This window comes from Lacerta agilis, chromosome 2 (assembly GCF_009819535.1).
Source record: "Lacerta agilis isolate rLacAgi1 chromosome 2, rLacAgi1.pri, whole genome shotgun sequence".
In the NCBI taxonomy this organism is placed as follows: Eukaryota; Metazoa; Chordata; class Lepidosauria; order Squamata; family Lacertidae; genus Lacerta; species Lacerta agilis.
The window spans coordinates 77,035,232-77,056,207 of NC_046313.1; the positions used below are offsets into that span (position 1 = coordinate 77,035,232).

General features: G+C 43.5%; 2 protein-coding genes across 4 annotated transcripts in view; both read right to left on the bottom strand.

Moving 5' to 3' along the window:
- The window catches only part of CARD19 (caspase recruitment domain family member 19), a 28,890-nt gene extending 17,153 nt beyond the window's left edge, over positions 1-11,737 (bottom strand). For 2 of the 3 annotated variants that reach the window (XM_033140877.1, XM_033140879.1), the window contains exon 1: positions 11,583-11,737. In XM_033140877.1, coding sequence (XP_032996768.1) covers positions 11,583-11,598 — 16 coding nt within the window. In that variant the 5' untranslated portion in view covers positions 11,599-11,737. Of the gene's footprint in view, positions 1-4,465; positions 4,566-11,582 lie in introns of those variants that run through there. The other variant, XM_033140878.1, reaches the window with a different exon arrangement.
- A 7,496-nt stretch (positions 11,738-19,233) lies between these two features.
- The window catches only part of SUSD3 (sushi domain containing 3), a 58,163-nt gene continuing 56,420 nt past the window's right edge, over positions 19,234-20,976 (bottom strand). The window contains exon 5 of the mRNA XM_033140881.1: positions 19,234-19,623. Coding sequence (XP_032996772.1) covers positions 19,407-19,623 — 217 coding nt within the window. The 3' untranslated portion in view covers positions 19,234-19,406. The remainder of the gene's footprint in view (positions 19,624-20,976) is intronic.

Below are 20,976 nucleotides of genomic sequence, written 5' to 3' on the forward strand. Positions count from 1 at the left end.
TCATTTTTATTTCTTTGACGACTGCTCTATCACCATTAACAAAATGGGTTTTTGAAAATATCCAGCCCGTAATCTTTTAATCCAGCCCTGGCTTTATTCCCTCATGTAGCTATAACCATAGAAGATCACAGACTCTGAAATCACTAGATGCTGAAATGAATTCGGCCTTATCTTGGACTCCACCGTGGAAACCGATATGCAAGGCAGACTAGAGGTATGCCAATGAAACTTGACTGACATACCAGTAATTTTTTTTAAGGCACTGGTATTTATTTATTTATTTATTTATTTATTTATTTATTTATTTATTTATTTATCAGAGAAAAAGGAAACAGCCTATCAAAATGATGAGGAAAGAAATCCAAGGCAGGAAGAAATCTCATCATTTCATTGCAATGGAGAGGCGTATACAGTCCAGTATCTTCCATGCTTGAGGAATGTTTGCAGAATTGCTAGCTACAGACCTGAGTTTTGTCCTTACCATTTGTCAATGTTCAATGCTTTGTTCACTTGTCTTATTCTCCCGTCTGCTGTAGGCTCCAGGGAGTAAAATGCCAGCAATGAGCCCAGGGAATGCCGAGGTCACTAGTGCCATACAATGACCTGTCACACCGCAAGTTACAGTAACTATGGCTTCCCAGGACTGAATGAACATGCACTTTCCTGGGCAATAGCTTGCATCCACTTTGCTCCTAAACTCAGCAAAGCCAAGGTCTGGCTTAGAGTGTTGCCTGAATGCAGTATCATGGTTAAACTCATTACTCCTTAACCACAACCTGTAGCTACAGATCTTGGTTAAAGAGGACAGAGCACCAGAGGACACACCAATTGAAACCTTGGCTTAGCTTCTATGGTTGCTAAGAAGAACCAGAGAAGAATAAAGTTGGCACCAGTAGGTTCATGCTAAACCATGGTTTGCCTTAGTGCTACATGCAAACATTGCCCCTGTTGTCATCACCCTGGAGCTCTTAAAGATACACACTCTGGTAGAATCTACACACATAAAAAAAAAGCTGTGAAAATGGCTTTTTAAAAAACGTTTTGAAAAATACATTGAATTTGGCATAGCTCACTGTCGCCATCTAGTGCCACATTTGTATACTGCACCTTACAACACATTTAAAATATTTTATTTGCAGTTGTATAGCTGAGTCCACTGTTTCCAAGGCTTGCACTCTCCACCCTTAATGCTTAGCACTTTCCTCGGCCAATTATGGCAAACTGGAGGTATACATGTATATTACCATGAACACATTTATGTTTGGCATGTGTAAACACGGCATAATTATATTTGGCATGTGTTAACATTAAACTGAAGACAGGAGTGCCTGGAGTGCTCTGGTCCATGGGGTCACAAAGAGTAGGACACGACTAAATGACTAAACAACAACAACATTAAACTAAATAACTGCAGTATTGCCACACATATTTTTTTTAAAAAAAAACAACACATGCAAAGAGCTCATTCAACATTTAATCCAAAGCCTATCCCAAAACAAACCACATTCCCACAGTTTACATCGTCAAAGTAATTCAGCAATAGAGAAAACAATAATGCAACTATTTTAGTACACCAAACAACAAGCAATGCTAACAAAGCAAAATGCTCATCATTTTGGCCTTCAGGCAGATCATAAAATGAGAGAAGATTACTCTTCCCACAAAGCAGGCAATTATAGCACTAACAATGATTGCTGAATGACCAGGTCATTATGATAACTGCAGATGGTTTAAAGCTTTCTCCCCACTTCCATTCTGTTCTTGGAAAGTATCAAACAAATCCATAGTTTGGTGCAGATTCTGCAAACAGACTGAGGATTTTATTGCTGCTGGAGGCCAAAAATAAAGAGGAGATCATTATATGAAAGTAAGATGTTACACAGCCATTAAAATTCAGGAGGTTTTCCAGATATAGATTTGGAGAGCTCTTTTTTGTTTTTGTTTTTTTGCCTCATTTATGTCCTATCTGCATATTTTTTGGGTGTTCTCTCTGAGATCCAGACACTGGAGGCAAGCAGTGGGGAATGGCTATCTCTATCTTGCTTGACTTAGGAACTGGTTCCCATTCATGATGCTGGTATCAATTTTTAAAGCATCTTGTTTGGTTGGAGTGGTGGGAGGTGTTGCCTGCTTTTTTGGTCCCTGTTGTAGTGTGTGTGTGTGTTGGCAGGGGGATCTGAGCATCACCAGCTTTCCTTCTGTGAAACATTTTTTGTGGTGTCCACAACAGTTTCCCAAATATGCCCCCAAATCCAAAAAGGTTGAAGACCCTGAAGGGTAAGTGTTCAGGGGTAAACACCTGAGATAATTCATAGGGGTGCAAACTAGCTTCCCAACTTTCATTGGCTCCTTGGCTTCCCAACTCAGGGGTTGGGAGGGAGCTAAATAGCAGACATCTGTCCTCAGAGATACAGCAAATACTCCACAATTGCTTCGCATCAGGGGACAGCTGGCAGATGCTGATAAGTTTCAGTCTCCAATGATCTAAGGTGGATTTGAAGTGATGCCTTCTAAGTGAAAGGTCAAGCAACCAGCCATGTGAAACATGCAGGCATTAGTTCAAGAAAATAGCGTATCTGAAGGTCAGCGTTTAGAAATAAAGTCTATACAATGTAGCAGAATCAGCAAACCATTTCTGTATAGGCCAAATGCATCAGTCACATAAAAAGCACGGCCTCTGATCATTGCAATCTTACGTCTGCTTAACTTTTGTCTCACCTTCACATGAGAGCTAAAATAAATGTTTCCATCTCAAGCACCCGCATGTTCAGATTCTTCTAGCATGAGCAACTTGAATATCACAGCTATTTTTGGAAAAGTAGCTTCTACAGTCTATTATACTAACCTGGCTCACAGTAAAAGCTGCTGTTTAATATGTATATAACAGGTTACATGATGTGTTACTGTCTCGAACTTTTTACTTACACAACCAAATAATCTTGCTGTGTTTATTTACAGTATCAATTCCGCCAAAGCTTCCCGTAGCTGTTATTGTGTGTGTGTGTGTTTTTGTACATCTGCGCAACAAGTGACTAGCAAGTCAAATATTATTGTTGTTATTAATGGCAATTCTGACGCTTTAACCAGTGGCACCACTCTAGTTGCATGATTGCCAATGGCTATGTAAGCAGCATTGCAAAAAGTAATGAATATGCAGCATCATTATGTGCAGAGCCTACTCCTGGTTTAAATGCAGCCACCCCATTTATATTATATAATGCAATTATTCATTGGGCATCTTGAGACCAAGCAACATAGCCTAGTGCTCAACAGATGCAACCTCACTAGCAGGGTTGGGGAAAACCAGTGGCCCTCTAGATGTTGGATGGATTTAAAAGAGAATTAGACAAATTCACGGAGGAGGAGACTATTAATGGCAACTAGTCATGATGGCTACACTCTGCCTCCACAGTTCAAGGCAGCAATGCTTCTGGATACCAACTGCCAGAAGCCCCAGGAGAGTGCTCTTGTACAGTATTCGAATGCCACTTGCTGGTTTCCCACAGTAACCTGGTTGGCCACTGTGTGTGAGAACAAGATGTTGGCCTAGATCACTAGATTCACTGATCCAGCAGGCTCTTCTTAGGTTCTTCTATTATTAAAGTTTATCCAAGTAGTATTTACTTGGTTGCACAGTGTACTACACAGAGGCTGCCTCTGTTACCGGGGCTGATGACTCAGGCGGAGGAGCTGACTCACTTGGCATAAATATTACTTCCATCTTTTGAAACTCCTGCTCTGAAAAAGTGCCCTCCCTTGCCCACTGTGTTATGCTGTTAGCAAGAGAACTCGGCGTTTTTAAAGCGGGTGACAATCAATAAATTCTAAAAAAACACAATGCTTGTAAACAGCTGCCGCGAGCAAACCTATGTCTAAAAGCAACCGTAACTGTACAGTCCCATTAAGATCGACGTGGGTGGTAACAGGGTGTAGGATTGCAGGCAACAAACAGAAACGCAGGTTTAAACAACTTCCTTCCAGGGGAGAAGCATCTCCCAACATACTGAAGGCTGTCTTTCAAAGGGAGGGTGCGAAGTTGTGCAGGGCACATTCTTTCGTCGCCTTGCAAGGCAGTCGTGTGCTGACCTCCGTAGAGTTTACTTCTGAGTAAACATGCCTAAGATCGGGCTGCTTAAACGCACGCTCGGAGAGAAACTCCCCGAGCGAACATGCACAACGGGCGGAGGCACTGCGCGTCTGCAACCTCGCGCAAGCTTGCTCGGAAATAAAACGCGAGCAGGCACCCGCAGACAAGATCGGGATGCCCAATGGTAAGAAGAGACCTCTGCTCCGGTGCATGCAAAAGGAGGGCGAAAGTCTCCTCTAGCAGCCCCTGGGGCTTCCTTTGTACGCGCACACACACCCGCCCTCCGAGGTGTCCTTGCCGCCCTGCTCTGTGCGCCCCCTGCAGCCGGGACTTGGCGGCGGCCCGCCGTCCTCTCCCTCCTCCGAGGGGCGTACGAACCTGGCATAATGGCGTCCAGCGGGAAGGAAGGCCGGCCCGGCTAGGTTGGAAATCTTCCTCGAGCTGCCGCCGCCGCCGCCACTGCCAGTCCCGCCCCTGCGAGCTCTGGCGGGCGCGTCTTGCTCCTTCCTCTCGGGCAGGCAAGAGGCCTTCCGGACGCGCCGCTCCGCTTGCAGGCCGTCCTCGGCCACGCGGCGCTCAGGCAAAGTTGCCAGAAGGACCGCCGCAGGAGGAGCCGCCGCCCGGCTGACAAGGAGGGCAAGAAAGCGGCTTCTCCCTCGCAGCTCCTCGACGGAATTGTCGCGCGCTTTCCCTTCTCACTTGTCTGGGCAAGGGGAAAAAGAGCTGCCCCTCCATTCCCGTGCGCAGCGAGGAGCAGGGAGTTGCATACGCTGCTGCGATCCCAAGTGCTCTTGTTGGGGCCTGGGGCTTCATTTCTCCTAAGCGCCAGATTTTCCTTGGGAGTTCATCATGGTGCAGAGCAAAAGAGCAAACGGTGTGGTAAACGTAAAAAGATGAGCCTGCTTTGGATTCTGGCACACAGGGCACCAAGCTGAAGGGGGGGGGGGTAAAATTGAGATGATGATGATGATGATGATGATAATAATAATAATAATAATAATTTATTTATACCCTGCCCATTTGGCTGAGTTTCCCCAGTCATGCTGGGCAGTTCCCAACAGAATATTAAAAACAAGACGTAAGATCAAACATTAAAAACTTCCGTAAACAGGGCTGCCTTCAGATGTCTTCTAAAAGATAGTTGTTTATTTACTTGACATCTGATGGGAAGGCATTCCACAGGGCGGGCACCACTACCGAGAAGGCCCTCTGCCTGGTTCCCTGTAACCACTTCTTGCAGTGAGGGAACCGCCAGGAGGCCCTTGGAGCTGGACATCAGCACCCCGGCACGATGGGGGTGGAGATGCTCCTTCAGGTGAGAAGATCCCATTTGGGGATGCCAGATTTTGGTCTCGCACAGGCACCATAATATGAAAGATGACCAAAGTCTGCCCCTGCATGAGCTACCGAAAAAGCTGTCTACTACCCTGTTTTAGATAAACTACCAAGAAATGTGTGTGGTAAGTCCCCAATGTAGGCACATTGTGCACATTCAGCTTTATTCACTTGGCAAAAAAAGGGGGGGAGGCGTCCAGGGAAAAAATACTTCAGCAATCCCACCTGCTTTAGGCACAATCCCCAGAACGTAACCCCTGTTCATGTAAATTGCAGGCTTACTGTATTGAGTTTTTGCTTGGGGGTGGATGCTGAAGTTAGGCCTGAGCCTGAGGGTGCTTCTAGGCTGTCCCTACTTTCAGGTGGGATTGTACTGGCAAATCTAAATTGTGTGATCAAAGTTCATTTGGAGCTCTTGTGCATCGAACTTGAAAGAACAAACTTTTTGAAGTAAGCAAAATGAGGGAGAAATGCGCTGGAAAGTATGGGATAGTGTGTGCTTGCTTGCTTTTGGCACATCTCACTTCCCCACAAGCAAATCTCTAGTGAATGCACATTAAATCTCCCTGCAAACAAATCAGGGTAAAAAAAAAATTGTTTGGAAGTGCCCCTGTTCTTTCACGAGAATAGCAAATAAATGCTTGCTTAAAAATAAAAACATAAACACATTAGGGAAGAATCTGATAACATGTTGTGGTCTCCCAGTCTGGATAAATCAAGTGCCTGCTTCCAGAAGCAGTATCCATCTACACTTCTAGATATCTGGACCTGAGCAGAAAACTTGGAATGCTGTTACAATGAATTGGGGGGCAGAACTGCACATGCCATACCAGTCCCAACAGCCACTACACAAAACCTATGCTCACATGCCAAGCACAAAGGGTGGGAGCTCCAGAGGTGTTGCACCCACCCAAAAAAACACTGAAACAAATCATCTTTGACTCCCAAGTGAAGTGGTTTAGAGCCCAATTCTCCCCAGGTTATCAGATTATCCCCATAACTGGGTAAACCTGAATTTACAGGGGGAAAGCATCAAGACTGGTGTTTGAGGGTAATGTCATCTGGATTACTCAAACTAAATAGGAATGCAAACGCTGTAGGTCTCATTGAAAGCAGAGGTTATAAATGGCCAGCGTGTGGGGTTCAACCTCAAAGAACTTGCACAATCTGCTAGCAGTGAGCTTTCTTACATAGGGGGACCTCGTGTGTGGGCTATGTCCGAAGTTGCTCTAAGTGCACTTTTCATAGAAGAAAACTGGAAGTCATGTGACTGCATTTCCCAATGGCATATATGAGGCAGGGATTATAATCTCCACATAGACATCCACACACACAGGCTGTCACAAAGTGAGCCACCATAGTGCAATGGATGGAGTATTTGATTCATTGTCATTCATGGGCTTCTAAGTCTCCTATGTGCAGTACTTTTTTTCTTAAAAAATGTTTAGGGGTACTCTCATTATCCTACTCCTCCTGAAATACTGCTCCTCAATGAGGCCAAACTTAGATTCACAAAATGTTTAGGGGTATGCGTACCCCTGCGTCCCCCCCCCCAGAAAAAAGCACTGCCTATGTGTGTTTACTTCCTAAGTGATATGCATAGAATTGCCCTGTAAAACATTTTTTGTAGCTGTAATTATTTCTTTCTAATGGTATAATTATCACAGCTCTAAAAGGTTAAATTTGTAACCAATTTGAAATGCTTAGATAGGAACAATATTGAACCGAAGGACAAAATTCTATCAGCATTTCCATTTCCATTTCTTGTCCTGTGAATTGAAATATAATTCATGACTATAAATAAGAGTTGATGGCACATTTAATTTTCTTGTACTGTAGTTTGAATGGTGGACATAAATTTAGACACAGAAAATTAATTGCCACTTTTGGAAAGAATTAATTGTACAATTTCAAACAACATAATTTATTTTTTCACATAAGTTCTCTAATTTAAAAAATTATACATTTTTTTTCTAATTTGCATATGCAGTTTATATTATTATTATTATTATTATTAGAAATGAGCTCATCCATTTGTGTGCAGGTAGGAGATAAAATGCATTTTGATATATTTTGTAGTATAAAAAAGTAACCTTGATTACAAGTAAGCAGGGTGTAATTCCATCTGCACCACATGTCTCTTTAGATACCCACAATAAAAATAGAAACTTACAAATATAAGTTTGTAAAATAAATAAATCCGTATGGATTATGGTGTATATCAGTGTTTTTCAACCTTTTTTGGGCAAAGGCACACTTGTTTCATGAAAAAAATCACAAGGCACACCACCATTAGAAAATGTTAAAAAATGTTAAAAAATTTAACTCTGTGCCTATATTGACTATATATAAAGTAATTTTTCAATTTTTCCCACGGCACACCAGGCAACATCTCGCGGCACACTAGTGTGCCGCGGAACAGTGGTTGAAAAACACTGGTGTATATGCAAAAGTGTTGTGTATGCATTATTTGGTTATTGCTAAACAGTATAGGCTCCACTGTCCACAAAAATATACATACATGTATCATTGGGGCAGTGTGTTACACCCCATAGGCAACAGTGGCTAAATACAGATCTAAGATAGAAAAGCAGAAATCACACTGATCCAACACCCTAATTTCCCATCCTGGGCATCTGATTAGCACTGTCATAATTAGATCAACATTAAATATGAAACTAAATATTATTTTAACTACATAAAATTGACGTGTTGCTGACATGATTGACAACCTGCAGCTCGGACCTCAGGATATTAAAATCAACTGTTTCATAAGAAACTAGGCATCTATATCTTCTCACCTGGGAGTAAGCCCAATGGAATTCAGTGGGACTTCCCTCTGAGCAAATGCTCTATAAGTCTGCTAGGGAGTGCAACATATTTGTCTAAGGGTTGGAAAGCGATTTATGATAATGAGGGATGCATAACTTGGTAAGGAATGGTTAACATTTGCTCATCTTCATTCTTCAAAATGAGTCCTCTGAATAAACTAACCAAATGAACCACCCTGGTGTAAGTCCTTTCAGTTGAGAAATCATCAGAGGTTGGAAGTTTCTGAGAACCCTAAACCATTAGGATGTGCAGCAGAAGCTATTGAAGGCCAAGCAGCCAATTTGGGGGCCAAACCACATACCGGTACGTGTCACCCAGGCCATTTGTATTCACAAATCCTCATATAACTAGAGCTAATGGAGGCAGTGAGAGATTTTACTTTCTTGGGCTCCATGATCACTGCAGATGGTGACAGCAGTCATGAAATTAAAAGACGCCTGCTTCTTGGGAGGAAAGCAATGGACAAACCTAGACAGCATCTTAAAAAGCAGAGACATCACCTTGCCGACAAAGGTCCGTATAGTTAAAGCTATGGTTTTCCCAGTAGTAATGTATGGAAGTGAGAGCTGGACCATAAAGAAAACTGATCGCCGAAGAATTGATGCTTTTGAATTATGGTGCTGGAGGAGACTCTTGAGAGTCCCATGGACTGCAAAAAGATCAAACTTATCTATCCTTAAAGAAATCAGCCCTGAGTGCTCACTGGAAGGGCAGATCCTGAAGCTGAGGCTCCAGTACTTTGGCCACCTCATGAGAAGACTCCCTGGAAAAGACCCTGATGTTGGGAAAGATGGAGGGCACAAGGAGAAGGGGACGACAGAGGATGAGATGGTTGGACAGTGTTCTCGAAGCGACTGGTATGAGATTGGCCAAACTGCGGGAGGCAGTGGAGGATAGGGGTGCCTGGCGTGCTCTGGTCCATGGGGTCACGAAGAGTCGGACACGACAACGACTGAGCAAGAACAACAACAAAAATACATGCTTTGCACTCTAAGGCATCTTCATTGGGGCACAACAAATTTTTGGACATATAATTGAGATAATGGCATTAATAAAATGTTAGGGCAATATCAAACTAACATACCCCATCACTGCAAGGATTTCTGCTTGCACAGCTAGACTCATCATCTCCCTCTGTGTACACTCTCTGTCCTTCCCAAATCTGCTCCGGAAGGTTGGCGAAAACCCCTAGAACTGATTTAGGAGGCACATGGGGGGAGGAGAGGGGGAAAGTCCCATAGTGCAGGCAGAAATATTCGAACGGATGGGACAAACTTGTGCTACTTTGGATACAACTCTTGATATGCTAAAAACTGTACTGAGCAGGTAGTCAGACTAGTTGTGTTTCTTTGCCAAGCCAAACAACTTTCCAGCTTATGTCTGCCAGGTGTATGTACCCAAGCATGGGCATAGCCAGGATTTTTGTTAGGGGCGGCTGGACTTGGGGGGGGGGGGCAGAACCAACGGGATTGGTCAGTTAGTTAAGTATTTCTATTGTTTTACATGATGGGGAGGGCAGCTGCTCCCCCTGCTCCCCTTGGCTATGCCCATGTCCCCAAATGTTTAGAGATGTGCTTCTCTTCTTTTACACCTCAATTGTTCTTGGCAGAGAACTCTGAATTTTCCTAAGCTGGCTTAGAGTTGTGATTTGAATATTGGGTTGCCATGCCCAAACACAACACTGACAATTACCTTGCACCGGCAATGTTTTCATATTCATTCCCAGCGTGATGCTTGAATTGTTGCACATTAAAATAATCACTCCATTTTGTGCTAAGTACCAGTATATAACTAACCCCTGGATAAACATGGTTGCTTACAGCATCATGCTTGCCCTAAGGAAACAACCAGGTTTCCCCAGCCATCCAGATGATTTGAACCACCAACCTCCCATCAGCCACAGTAAAAGCATCTGGAGGGCACCAGGTTGAAGAACGCTGCCCTTATTTCAATCGTGAATCATTTTTAATACTCAGAAAATGAAAGGAAATATAGGTAAGGATCAGACCCTGAACTAATCGGAAGCTCTCCTCATTTTGGCGTAACTGACCATGAGAACAATGCCAGGCTTATTTTTTCAAACAGAATGAGTTGGGTGGAGTTCACAAATTGAAATGGCAATCAGAGCTGCATTGGATGTATTAACCCAGGCAACAACCTTGAAAACAAATAACCTTCTGTTGTGCCTGCATTTCACATACATTCTTAGATCAACATGGTAGGGCGTTGCCTTATGGCTCTCGTTGTCTCTGATGCACCAGCAGGGATGAGGAGAAGCAGTGGGAAAGTATTTTGGGGAGAGCGTGATTCGCCTGTTTTTGTTTTTGAGTTTTTGTTGTCTACTGGTGAAAATGCTGTGGCTGGGGGGTGGAAGCAGTACTGTACAGTGTAATGCTACTGCTAGTTCTGCAACCCAGATGAATTGTCAAAAGGTCTAGAAGCAAGAAATTACAAAGACGCAAGGGACTCCATTTAGTAGCCAATGTTGACAATCATTATACTAGCAACCAAGGAGTTGCTGCAAACTAATCATGTCAACCCATGTCCTGGTGAATCGACAAGGTGGCTAATGTAGAATAGGAACCAAGAGCACCATCTGAAGGAGCCTTGGTATGGCAGATATAAGAGGACCCTTAAAGTTTGCCATAGCTAAGGAACTGTGTGCCCCCCCCCAATAAATCCTCCATTTTACAGAAAAGTCTGGGGAATGTGCTTTTTGGGGAGGGGGCAGTTAACATTGTACTTCCAAGCTGGAAGGAAAACACTAATCTAAATCATTTTGAAAGCAAGCCCACAGCCATCCCATGATAATATTGGTCACAGTAGCAATTCTGGAAGAATGTGCGTCTATTTTTGATCCGCAAATAAAATTATCAGTGTGGAAACTTTTCCCTTCAAGCGTAATGTTTCATTGCATGTCGTTGTGATGTGCTAAATATATACTAAAATATTATGTTGCCAGGTGTTGAAAACAAAAGCAGAAAGCTTTATACTGAAGAACAAGTCCCAAAATATTATTTTCGGTTGAAAAGGGTTAGCAGACCATATGACTACTATTTTCCTATCATCGCTGTACAGACAGATTCTTTGTTAAAGATAATGAACAGGAAGAATGACATATCCCAGCAATAAGAATGCAAAAGACATTCACACAAAAAGGACCAAGTCTGGGTGAATCAGACTTGCAGGCAGGCACTCCCTTCCCCCCCCCCCCAAAGTCATTTACAGCTTCTCTTGTTTTCAAAGCAAGGCTTTTCGTCTTGTCTTTTTAAAAATCCCACCTCTTTATGCACACAAGCTTTAGGATAAATAATTCACTATGACTTACATTTTCTGAAGAGCATTGTCCATGGGTATGGCAGCTTTTCCTGCTATGGCTGAAAGAAATCCATGAAATAGGGCAAGTTGAAAATCTGTCCCCTTACTGAAGTTGCTGTCAGGAACGGAAGTTCAGTGACGACTTCGGGAGGGCGAAAAGCGAAAGTAAAATCTGAGAGCCGCCTTAAGGCTTTGGCCAGCAGAGGTCTCCATTCCGTCCTTGGAAAATAAATGGATGCCCGCTCTGTAAACGGTTCACAAAGGAAGAAAAGGGTCACTGTGACCTGATCACATTTGTCCTGTAATATCAAGCAATGAGGCTTTTGCAGTTTTAAAAACACTTGAGTAAAGCTATTAAATATGTATGCACACAATCGCTTCTATTGAACTTCTCCAGCATGTTCCAACACTTGCCTCTGCAAAAGCTGCCTTAAGTGCTTAAAATGGGATGTGCCAACAGGTGTACTGGCACACGCTGTAACAAAACATTGCATACTTCCCACAGAAGTTTTGTATTCCTGGCAGAAATGTTTTTTTTAAAAAAACGACTTGCTAAGATCTGTGAAACCTTTCTACAAATTTTCCATGGCATAGTTCCAGGCATCTAAATAGCAGGACTACATTGTTTAATATAACAGATTAATCACTTTTAAAACTATTAATCAACTTAAAATGTGCCCCAAATTAATAAGTGTGCAGCAGTTTTTTTATTTTAAAAAAACACCTATATATTTAATACTTTAAAAAAATGAAGGTGGCAAGTACCATATTATTGAGCTTGCTGCTTTTTTCTCTTATGCAGGAGGAAACATCTCTTCTCAGAATATGTCAGCCATGAAGGTACATGAATCCTGCCCACAGGCTCAAACCACCAACCTTCTGGTTAACAGCCAGATGCACTTGATCCCTGAGACACTGGGAAGGTCTAAGCATCTAAGCTTGAAAAAGTACACTTCTTGCTTCAGAAATAATGTTTACCCATATGCAAGTTCAATGAATAGATTAACCATGAAATTCATATGATTGACTAAATGCATTACTTATTCCTGAGGTGGGAAGGCTCTGGCCCACAGCCTAATTAGGTCTAGCATCAGACCCCTGATGTGATAGTACCCCTTTGTAGGTCTGGTAAAACCACAGTGTCTGATTAACCCATAAATGCATACAAACCAGAACCACCTTAGATAGCACTTCAGATAATGGGTAAAAGATACCTGGGTAGCCTAATTGCACCCTGGAGGCCTTTGCCCTACCGAATCAAAGCTTGTAGAGTTGGGAGGTATCCCAAGGGTCCAACCCGCTGCAACCCTCCCCCTCCCCCCAAGAATCTGGCCAGAGAGCACTAGTGGTGTTGAAGGTGGGCCAGTGGAAGTCCTCATTCTTGAAGTCCTCATTCTTTCAGTGCCTTTATGGACTTATTTGGGCTCCTATTGGAAGAGGCTTGGCTCGCTCTGCTAGGACCAACAGAAAGCCAGCAACACCTTGTGCAGATCATGTAGTGGGAGTTCAGAGATGGGGACTTCGCTGGAAGGATGACTTGTCCAGGGCTGAATGCTCTTTTGTGCTGCCACTGCAAAAGTGAGCCCACAGGAGCTGCCTGCCGAAGTTCATTAGATGGCAAACACTGGAAGAGGTTAATTTAATGAACGGGTTCTCTTTATGTGTTGTCTTAATACTCTCCACTGCTCTCATCTTTCTCATGCACTTCATTTCTGATGATAAATAATTTTTACATGAGCAATAAAGCAAGTTCCAGGGGGGATAGTTATCACAAACAAAGCATATTCGCAGGCATCGCCAAATGATCTGAGTGCAGTTTATTTATATAGCTGTAACTCTGCAGTTAATAGTACCAGATTGTTTAAATAAATTACAGTGTTCTAATATTGTCACTTCTGTATACACACCTATTGCTGCACATTAGTCCTTATCTCTTGCTCCAGCCATTTCTTGCCTGCTCACAAGGCACATGACACATGCCCCAAACCTGTAGCAATATCGCCACTCCTGCCACCTTCATTCTGGGCTTTTTCATCCTACTTTTATGATAACTTTTATGGCAACTTGCATTGTTCTACTGCTATGGCTTTCCCTGTGAACCAGCTGGTCACTATTACTACTGTTGTTATTATTATAGGTTTTTGAGAAGATGGGATCCACCTAAACCCAAGAAATTAATAAATGGTAAGATGTTGACTATTTGGGATGTGATGGGAGAAATACAAGCCGCAGAGGAATTCCTGGGCTAGTGAGCCTATGCAAAATGACCTGTCCAAGCTAGGGCCATTAAGAAACAATACATGCTACTGACATTTGTTAGAGCCAGATTTAATGTGTTCCCCTCAAATGTTCTGAGCAATAGATTTTATAATGGTAAAACCTCTGTTTTATGTGCATGTGATAACAAATCAATAGAATCCCTTTACCATATCTTGTTAAATTGCCCTTTATACATTGTTCCCCGATCAAGGATTCTGAGTTCAATCATTCTGGAAATTGTTCCTAACCAACTTAATTGCATCTAGCTTATCTACTCCAGGACATTGACTCTTATAGAACATTACAGGTTGCCAGATTTCTGTTCTTTCCTGATTTCAGTTCTTTCATATAAAAGACTTCGTGGAATGCTTCATGATTATTAAAAATCTAGTAAACTCTATGTTCCATCTTTAATTTTAAGGCCATAATACGGTACATCTAGAGCTTGTATGTAATGCGAAGGAGATTATGTGGTGAAAATTTTAGTTGATATTTTAGAATGTAAAATGCTGTTTTTATTTATTGACTTGTTTTACCTTGTGGGCTTATAGCCGAATAAAGTATTATCTATCTATCTGTCTATCTATCTATCTATCTATCTATCTATCTATCTATCTATCTATACAGGCTACTGAGGGCCATTGGCAATTCAAGAGAACTGCCCTTCCCCCCTGCCCTGAAGTGTAAACAGAGACGGGATTTGGAAGGTTGCCAGGGTAACTGGGCATGATGTCATAGGAAGAGTTTGGGGCCTTTGGCAGAAAACTTGGGATAGCCGAGAAAAGCCCAGAACCATTTTGGCAGACTGGCTGAAGGCAAGTAGAGAGAGAGAGAGAGATGCCTTGGACTCCACCTGCTGTGGGGAACAAGCCCCTCTTGAGATGACCATGCGGTAAGATCTGGACTCCCTCCATCTAAATTCAGGTGTAAATATATAAATAAATCATATTTTTAAAAGCTACTATAGCCTCCTCTTCATCTTCAGTTCTCCAAAGGAGCACAGACACTGGTTGGGGGCCAAGACCCCTGGAATCCCATGGATGGGTGGCCTGTTACTCTATAACTGGTGTGCATAGATTTGATCCTGCGGAGCCGGTTCTACACCACTCTCTCACCCCAGCACAGCCAGCAGTGAGGGCAGTTCCCCTGCGTAGGATGTGAAGCTGAGGAGGCACAAAATTATTATTAGTAGTAGTAGTACCTACTCAAAGTTGGGGGGGCACACCAAATTTGTCCTCACTCAGGGCAACACATTACCAAAGTCCCCCTCTGCCTCCCCTCCAACAACTTCCCATCTTCAGCCTTTAACTTTGAGGTTGGAAGGTGGGAGTGAATTTGTAGGTATGAGGTTTGTGTTCCATTTTACTCTCAACAACTGGACAGTCCTCAGATTTGCTTAATGCTACTTCTCAATGCCATGTAGATACCCGTGCTTAATTTGAAAGCTCTTTCCCCTGAACCTTCCGTTTTATCTGGGGGTGAAGGTACACTTGTGATTATGGGAGGAATGCGATTGCGCTCGTAGTACGGGTTTTCCGTAAACAGTTGGTGGGGAGGGAGAACCTCACTCTCCAGTCAGAACGCTGTTACCCCAAGTGTCATTGAGTGTGGGCAGAAGGGAGAAAATGCTGTATCTCAAAAACAGCTGGGGTGCGATTTTCTTCCCCACACAAGTTAAAATAGAGATCACACTCTCCATTAACTTGCGTTAACTGTCAGTGCACATAGGTTTTTTTAAGGTGTCCTTTCGAGCACCACCTGATCCCCACGTGGCTTAAGGCCCACCTCCTTTTTAGTGTCCTTTGCATGCATTATAAGCAAGGCTGGTGCCCCATGAGGGAGATTCATTTGTGCAAAACAGCAGCACAGCAATACCTCTACCACAAACGAAAGGGGCTTCATGTGGACCATACCTTACCTTTTCTGTATGGGTTCACAGCCAACAAGTCATTTCCATTTTGAATTTCCCATCTAGAAGTATAATATGTTATAAGCATCCCTGTAGCTTTCCCCTCTCTGTTCATCACTCTGTCTTCAAGTTCCTGTGGAAGAGCCATTTGATGAGCAAAAACCCATCACAAACACTTCCCCTCCCGTGGTTTCCAGCAATTAGTTTTCTGTTCCCATCAGGGCTGTCCAGATGCCCAAGAGAAGCCTACAAGCAGAGCCTGAACACAGCAGCACTCTCCCCTTCTGCGGTTTCCAGCAACTGGTGTTCAGGAGCACAGTGCCTCCAGCAGTGAAGGGAGAACATATCCATCGGGGTTAGGAGCCACTGATAATATCTTCCTTCACAAATTTGTCTAATCCTCTTTTATAGCCATCCAAGATGGTGGCCAGCAATGTCTCCAAAATTTAATTATGCAGTGTGTGAATAAATACCTACTTTTCTCTGTACTGGTATTTGCATCCCTGAGCCCCCTAAATAAGTCCACTTGAACACAGATAACATAATGCCTGAATTATTGTGAGCATCTGGTGAAAGCTTTTGTTCACCAAAGGCTTTCAAGGGTTTGAGTTTATGAATAAGCTTTCATTCTATCCAAAGTGATTGCAGCTTTTTGTCTGATGTTTTAGTTTGATTTTTGTCTTCAAACTGTTTATTTTATTTTAATTGTATGCCAGCTGCCTTGGTAAAGGTAAAGGTAAGGTAAAGGACCCCTGGACGGTTAGGTTCAGTCAAAGGCGATTATGGGGAGTGGCGCTCATCTCACTTTCAGGCCGAGGAACCCGGCGTTTGTCAACAGACAGCTTTCTTGGGTCATGTGGTCAGCATGACTACACCGCTTCTGGCGCAACGGAACACTGTGATGGAAACCAGAGCGCACATGGAAACACCGTTTACCTTCCCACCACAGCAGTACTTATTTATCTACTTGCACTGGCATGCTTTCGAACTGCTAGGTTGGCAGGAGCTGGGACAGAGCAATGGGAGCTCACCCCATTGCAGGGATTCGAACTGCCGACCTTCTGAACGGCAAGCCCAAGAGGCTCAGTGGTTTAGACCACAGCACCACCCGTGTCCCCAACTGCCTTGGTCAGCCATATGTGGGAAAGGCAGGATAGAAATCTTTTAAGTAAATGGATACCTTTAATGTGGGTTCGCTGAAGTACAGGTTTGAGAAAGTAAAAATAAAATAATAATAATAATAATAATATTTATTATTTGTACCCCGCCCATCTGGCTGGATTTCCCCAGCCACTCTGGGCGGCTTCCAACAGAAACCAAATACAACAATATCAAACATTAAAAACTTCCCTAAAAAGGGCTGCCTTCAGGTTTTTTCTGAATGTCAGGTAGTTGTTTATTTCCCTGACCTGTGATGGGAGGGCGTTCCACAGGGCGGGCGCCACTACCGAGAAGGCCCTCTGCCTGGTTCCCTGTAGTTTTGCTTCTCGCAGTGAGGGAACAGACAGAAGGCCCTCGGCGCTGGATCTCAGTGTCCGGGCTGAATGATGGGGGTGGAGACGCTCCTTCAGGTATACAGGACCGAGGCCGTTTAGGGCTTTAAAGGTCAGCACCAACACTTTGAATTGTGCTCGGACTGGGAGCCAATGCAGATCTCTCAGGACCGGTGTTATGTGGTCTCGGCGGCCACTCCCAGTCACCAGTCTAGCTGCCGCATTTTGGATTAATTGCAGTTTCCGGGTCACCTTCAAAGGCAGCCCCACATAGAGCGCATTGCAGTAGTCCAAGCGGGAGATAACCAGAGCATGCACCACTTTGGTGAGACAGTCCGCGGGCAGGTAGGGTCTCAGCCTGCGTACCAGGTGGAGCTGGTAGACAGCTGCCCTGGATACAGAATTAACCTGCGCTTCCATGGACAGCTGTGAGTCCAAAATGACTCCCAGGCTGCGCACCTGGTCCTTCAGGGGCACAGTTACCCCATTCAGGACCAGGGAATCCTCCACACCTGCCCTCCTCCTGTCCCCCAAGAACAGTACTTCTGTCTTGTCAGGATTCAACCTCAATCTGTTAGCCGCCATCCATCCTCCAACCGCCTCCAGGCACTCACACAGGACCTTCACGGCCTTCACTGGTTCTGATTTGAAAGAGAGGTAGAGCTGGGTATCATCCGCATACTGATGAACACCCAGCCCAAACCCCCTGATGATCTCTCCCAGCGGCTTCATATAGATATTAAAAAGCATGGGGGAGAGGACAGAACCCTGAGGCACCCCACAAGTGAGAGCCCAGGGGTCTGAACACTCATCCCCCACCACCACTTTCTGAACACGGCCCAGGAGGAAGGAGCGGAACCACTGTATAACAGTGCCTCCAGCTCCCAACCCCTCTAGCCGGTCTAGAAGGATGTTATGGTCAATGGTGTCAAAGGCCGCTGAGAGATCCAGCAGAACTAGGAAACAGCTCTCACCTTTGTCCCTAGCCCGCCGGAGATCATCGACCAGCGCGACCAAGGCGGTTTCAGTCCCATGGTGAGGCCTGAATCCCGATTGGAAGGGATCCAAATGGTCCGCTTCTTCCAGGCGTGCCTGGAGTTGTTCAGCAACCACCCTCTCAATCACCTTGCCCAAGAATGGTAGATTTGAGACTGGGCGATAGTTGGCCATATTGGCCGGGTCTAAAGATGTTTTTTTAAGAAGCGGTTTAATGACCGCCTCTTTCAGCGGGGCTGGGAAGGCTCCCTCACAGAGGGAAGCATTCACCACCCCGCGCAGCCCATCGCCCAGCCCCTCCCGGCTAGCTTTTATAAGCCAGGATGGGCAAGGATCAAGGAGACAGGTGGTTGGTTTCACTCGTCCAAGCAGCCTGTCCACATCCTCGGAGGTAACAGACTGAAATTGATCCCACGCAACTGGACTAGACAGGACTCTGGCACTCTCCCGCCCTGGCCCTGCTCCCACGGTGGAGTCTATCTCTTTCCGAATCTGAGCGATTTTATCTGCAAAAAACTTTGCAAACGCATTGCAGGAGATCTTGGGGTCCCTACCAGGCCCCGATGACGAAGGTGGCTCCGATAGATTCCGAACCACCTGAAAGAGTCTCTAAAAGTTAGAAAGGAGGTTTCCTCGGAATCTGAACAATGAAATCACATCTAAATTTCACATTTTTTCTTACTTAAAAATCTTTATTGTAATCCCCCCATATTTATTGTGAAAAAATACATTTCATGTATTATCTGATATGCTTATAAAAACAGGATAAAATAAATTCGTGGTCATGTGCATTTGTCCTTGTTGCTGTCAAAAACCTTCACAGGCAGCAAAAGTACAAACCGTTAAGAACAGAGATACAGAAACATATACCGGATATACGGGTTTCGTTGTTTTCGTGATAGGATCACCTTCTTTTTGGGAAAGCAAATTGCAGAAATGGCTTGCTGTTAAATTCTGAGGTGTACTGTTTAATCTAAAAACAAAAAAACCAATGCATTTTCAAATAACATTTGTCAGATCTGTTAAATCTGTCGATATTCTGACGTTTATTGTAACTGATACATGGGAACAATGCAGTGATTCATTTCTATACAGTGTTTTAAGGCACATTCAGCAGGTATCTCTATTCACATTTGGCTTTGGTCCAGCAAATCCTTCGTTGCGTTTATGAAACTGCCTATCCAGGTAAATGAGTATCCATTGTCCCCTGCGGGTCCTTTTCATGCCCATAGACCTCGACAACATGTATCGTACTTATGGTATGTATGGCAACGTTATGCCCCGGTCCCAGCTGTCGACCAAGTGCACTGCTGGGTTTGGCTGGCTTGCTGTGTAAATTGTTTTCTCCAAAACAGCCGGTCTCTGTGATGCCTCCAGCCCATTCTTCATGGAAGCTAGAAAAGAGAAGAAACCTTTTTCAAAAAATTTAAAAAAACAACAACTATTGCCTTGATATAGTATTGTCATTGGATTTATTTTTTTTCTCTGCAATAAAGAATTTGTCAATAAATAGCACAGCTGATAAAAATGTGGAATACCCAATAAATATAGCACGCCTCCCCCAGGTCTGCCAACCAAGGCCTGTCTGGCACCACAAGGCAGGGCTTTCACTGTGGTGGTGCCTGCTCTGGTTGTCCCTCCCTTGGGAGGTTCGGTTACCTTCCTCACCGTTTAGATTTGCTTATCATATCTATATCTATACATAATTTTTATTAAGTTTTCTGTTTTACAATTTAAAATACTCATTTCACATCCTTTAGGTGTCAATGACTTCCCTTCTTCTCTTTCCATGGTTCATTTTACATATCATAAATCCCTGAATATTTTACAAAAACTATACCATTCAGTATTCCATTACTGCATCCATCAAAACTTGTTTACACTGTTGAATTGATCTTAATGTTGCCAGCGTTTTCAGCTGTACACAATTATTTCCCATATATTCCATAAACGTTTTCCAATCTTCTTTAAACCTATGTTATTCTTGTTCTCTTATTCTATGTGTTAAGTCTGCAAGTTGAGCATATTCTATCAACTTAAGTTCTTTAGTTGGGACCTCGCTCGTTTTCCATTTGGGGGCTAACAAAACACGGGCCGCAGTAGTAGCATACATAAATAACCTTTTTAAAGCTATTTCTCAGAAGAGACATCCACTTTTTTCTCATATTAGCTTAGCACAGCCAAAGAGGAAATCAATATATTTCAACAGGAAGTACTGTAGAGGTGTGCAGATTGCTTAACAACTGCCGTTCAAGGGCAACACGTTGTAAAATACACAGTTCAAAAGCAAGTACTTCTGAGAAGCCGCAGAAAAATCAAAGGATAAAGATTTTCCAATCAAACGTTGGAAACCGACATCCAACACAAAATGTTATTGACCTAATTTTAGACTTATAGGAATCAGCTTTGGAGGAGGGGAAAGGCTACAGCAGTTACAGGTAATATTTTCCTTTATCCCATATGTTGTCAAAGGTACATACTTCCCCTATTGTGTCATATACAGAATTCAATTTTCTTGAGGTAATAATACAAGTGGTTGCAGGTCAAAAGCCAAAGTGATATAACAACAAGGGAGGAAAGGAGGCAGGAAGATAAAGATTACTTCAGGGAAAAGGTGTGGTTGCTTTCTGCATTTATATCTGATTGCTAGATACCAGGTGACACATAAAAACTACTTTTATTTTCAAGGCCTCTATCAGGAGGAGTGTTTTTTTTTTTATAAAAAAAACCCCTTCCAGATAGAAGCA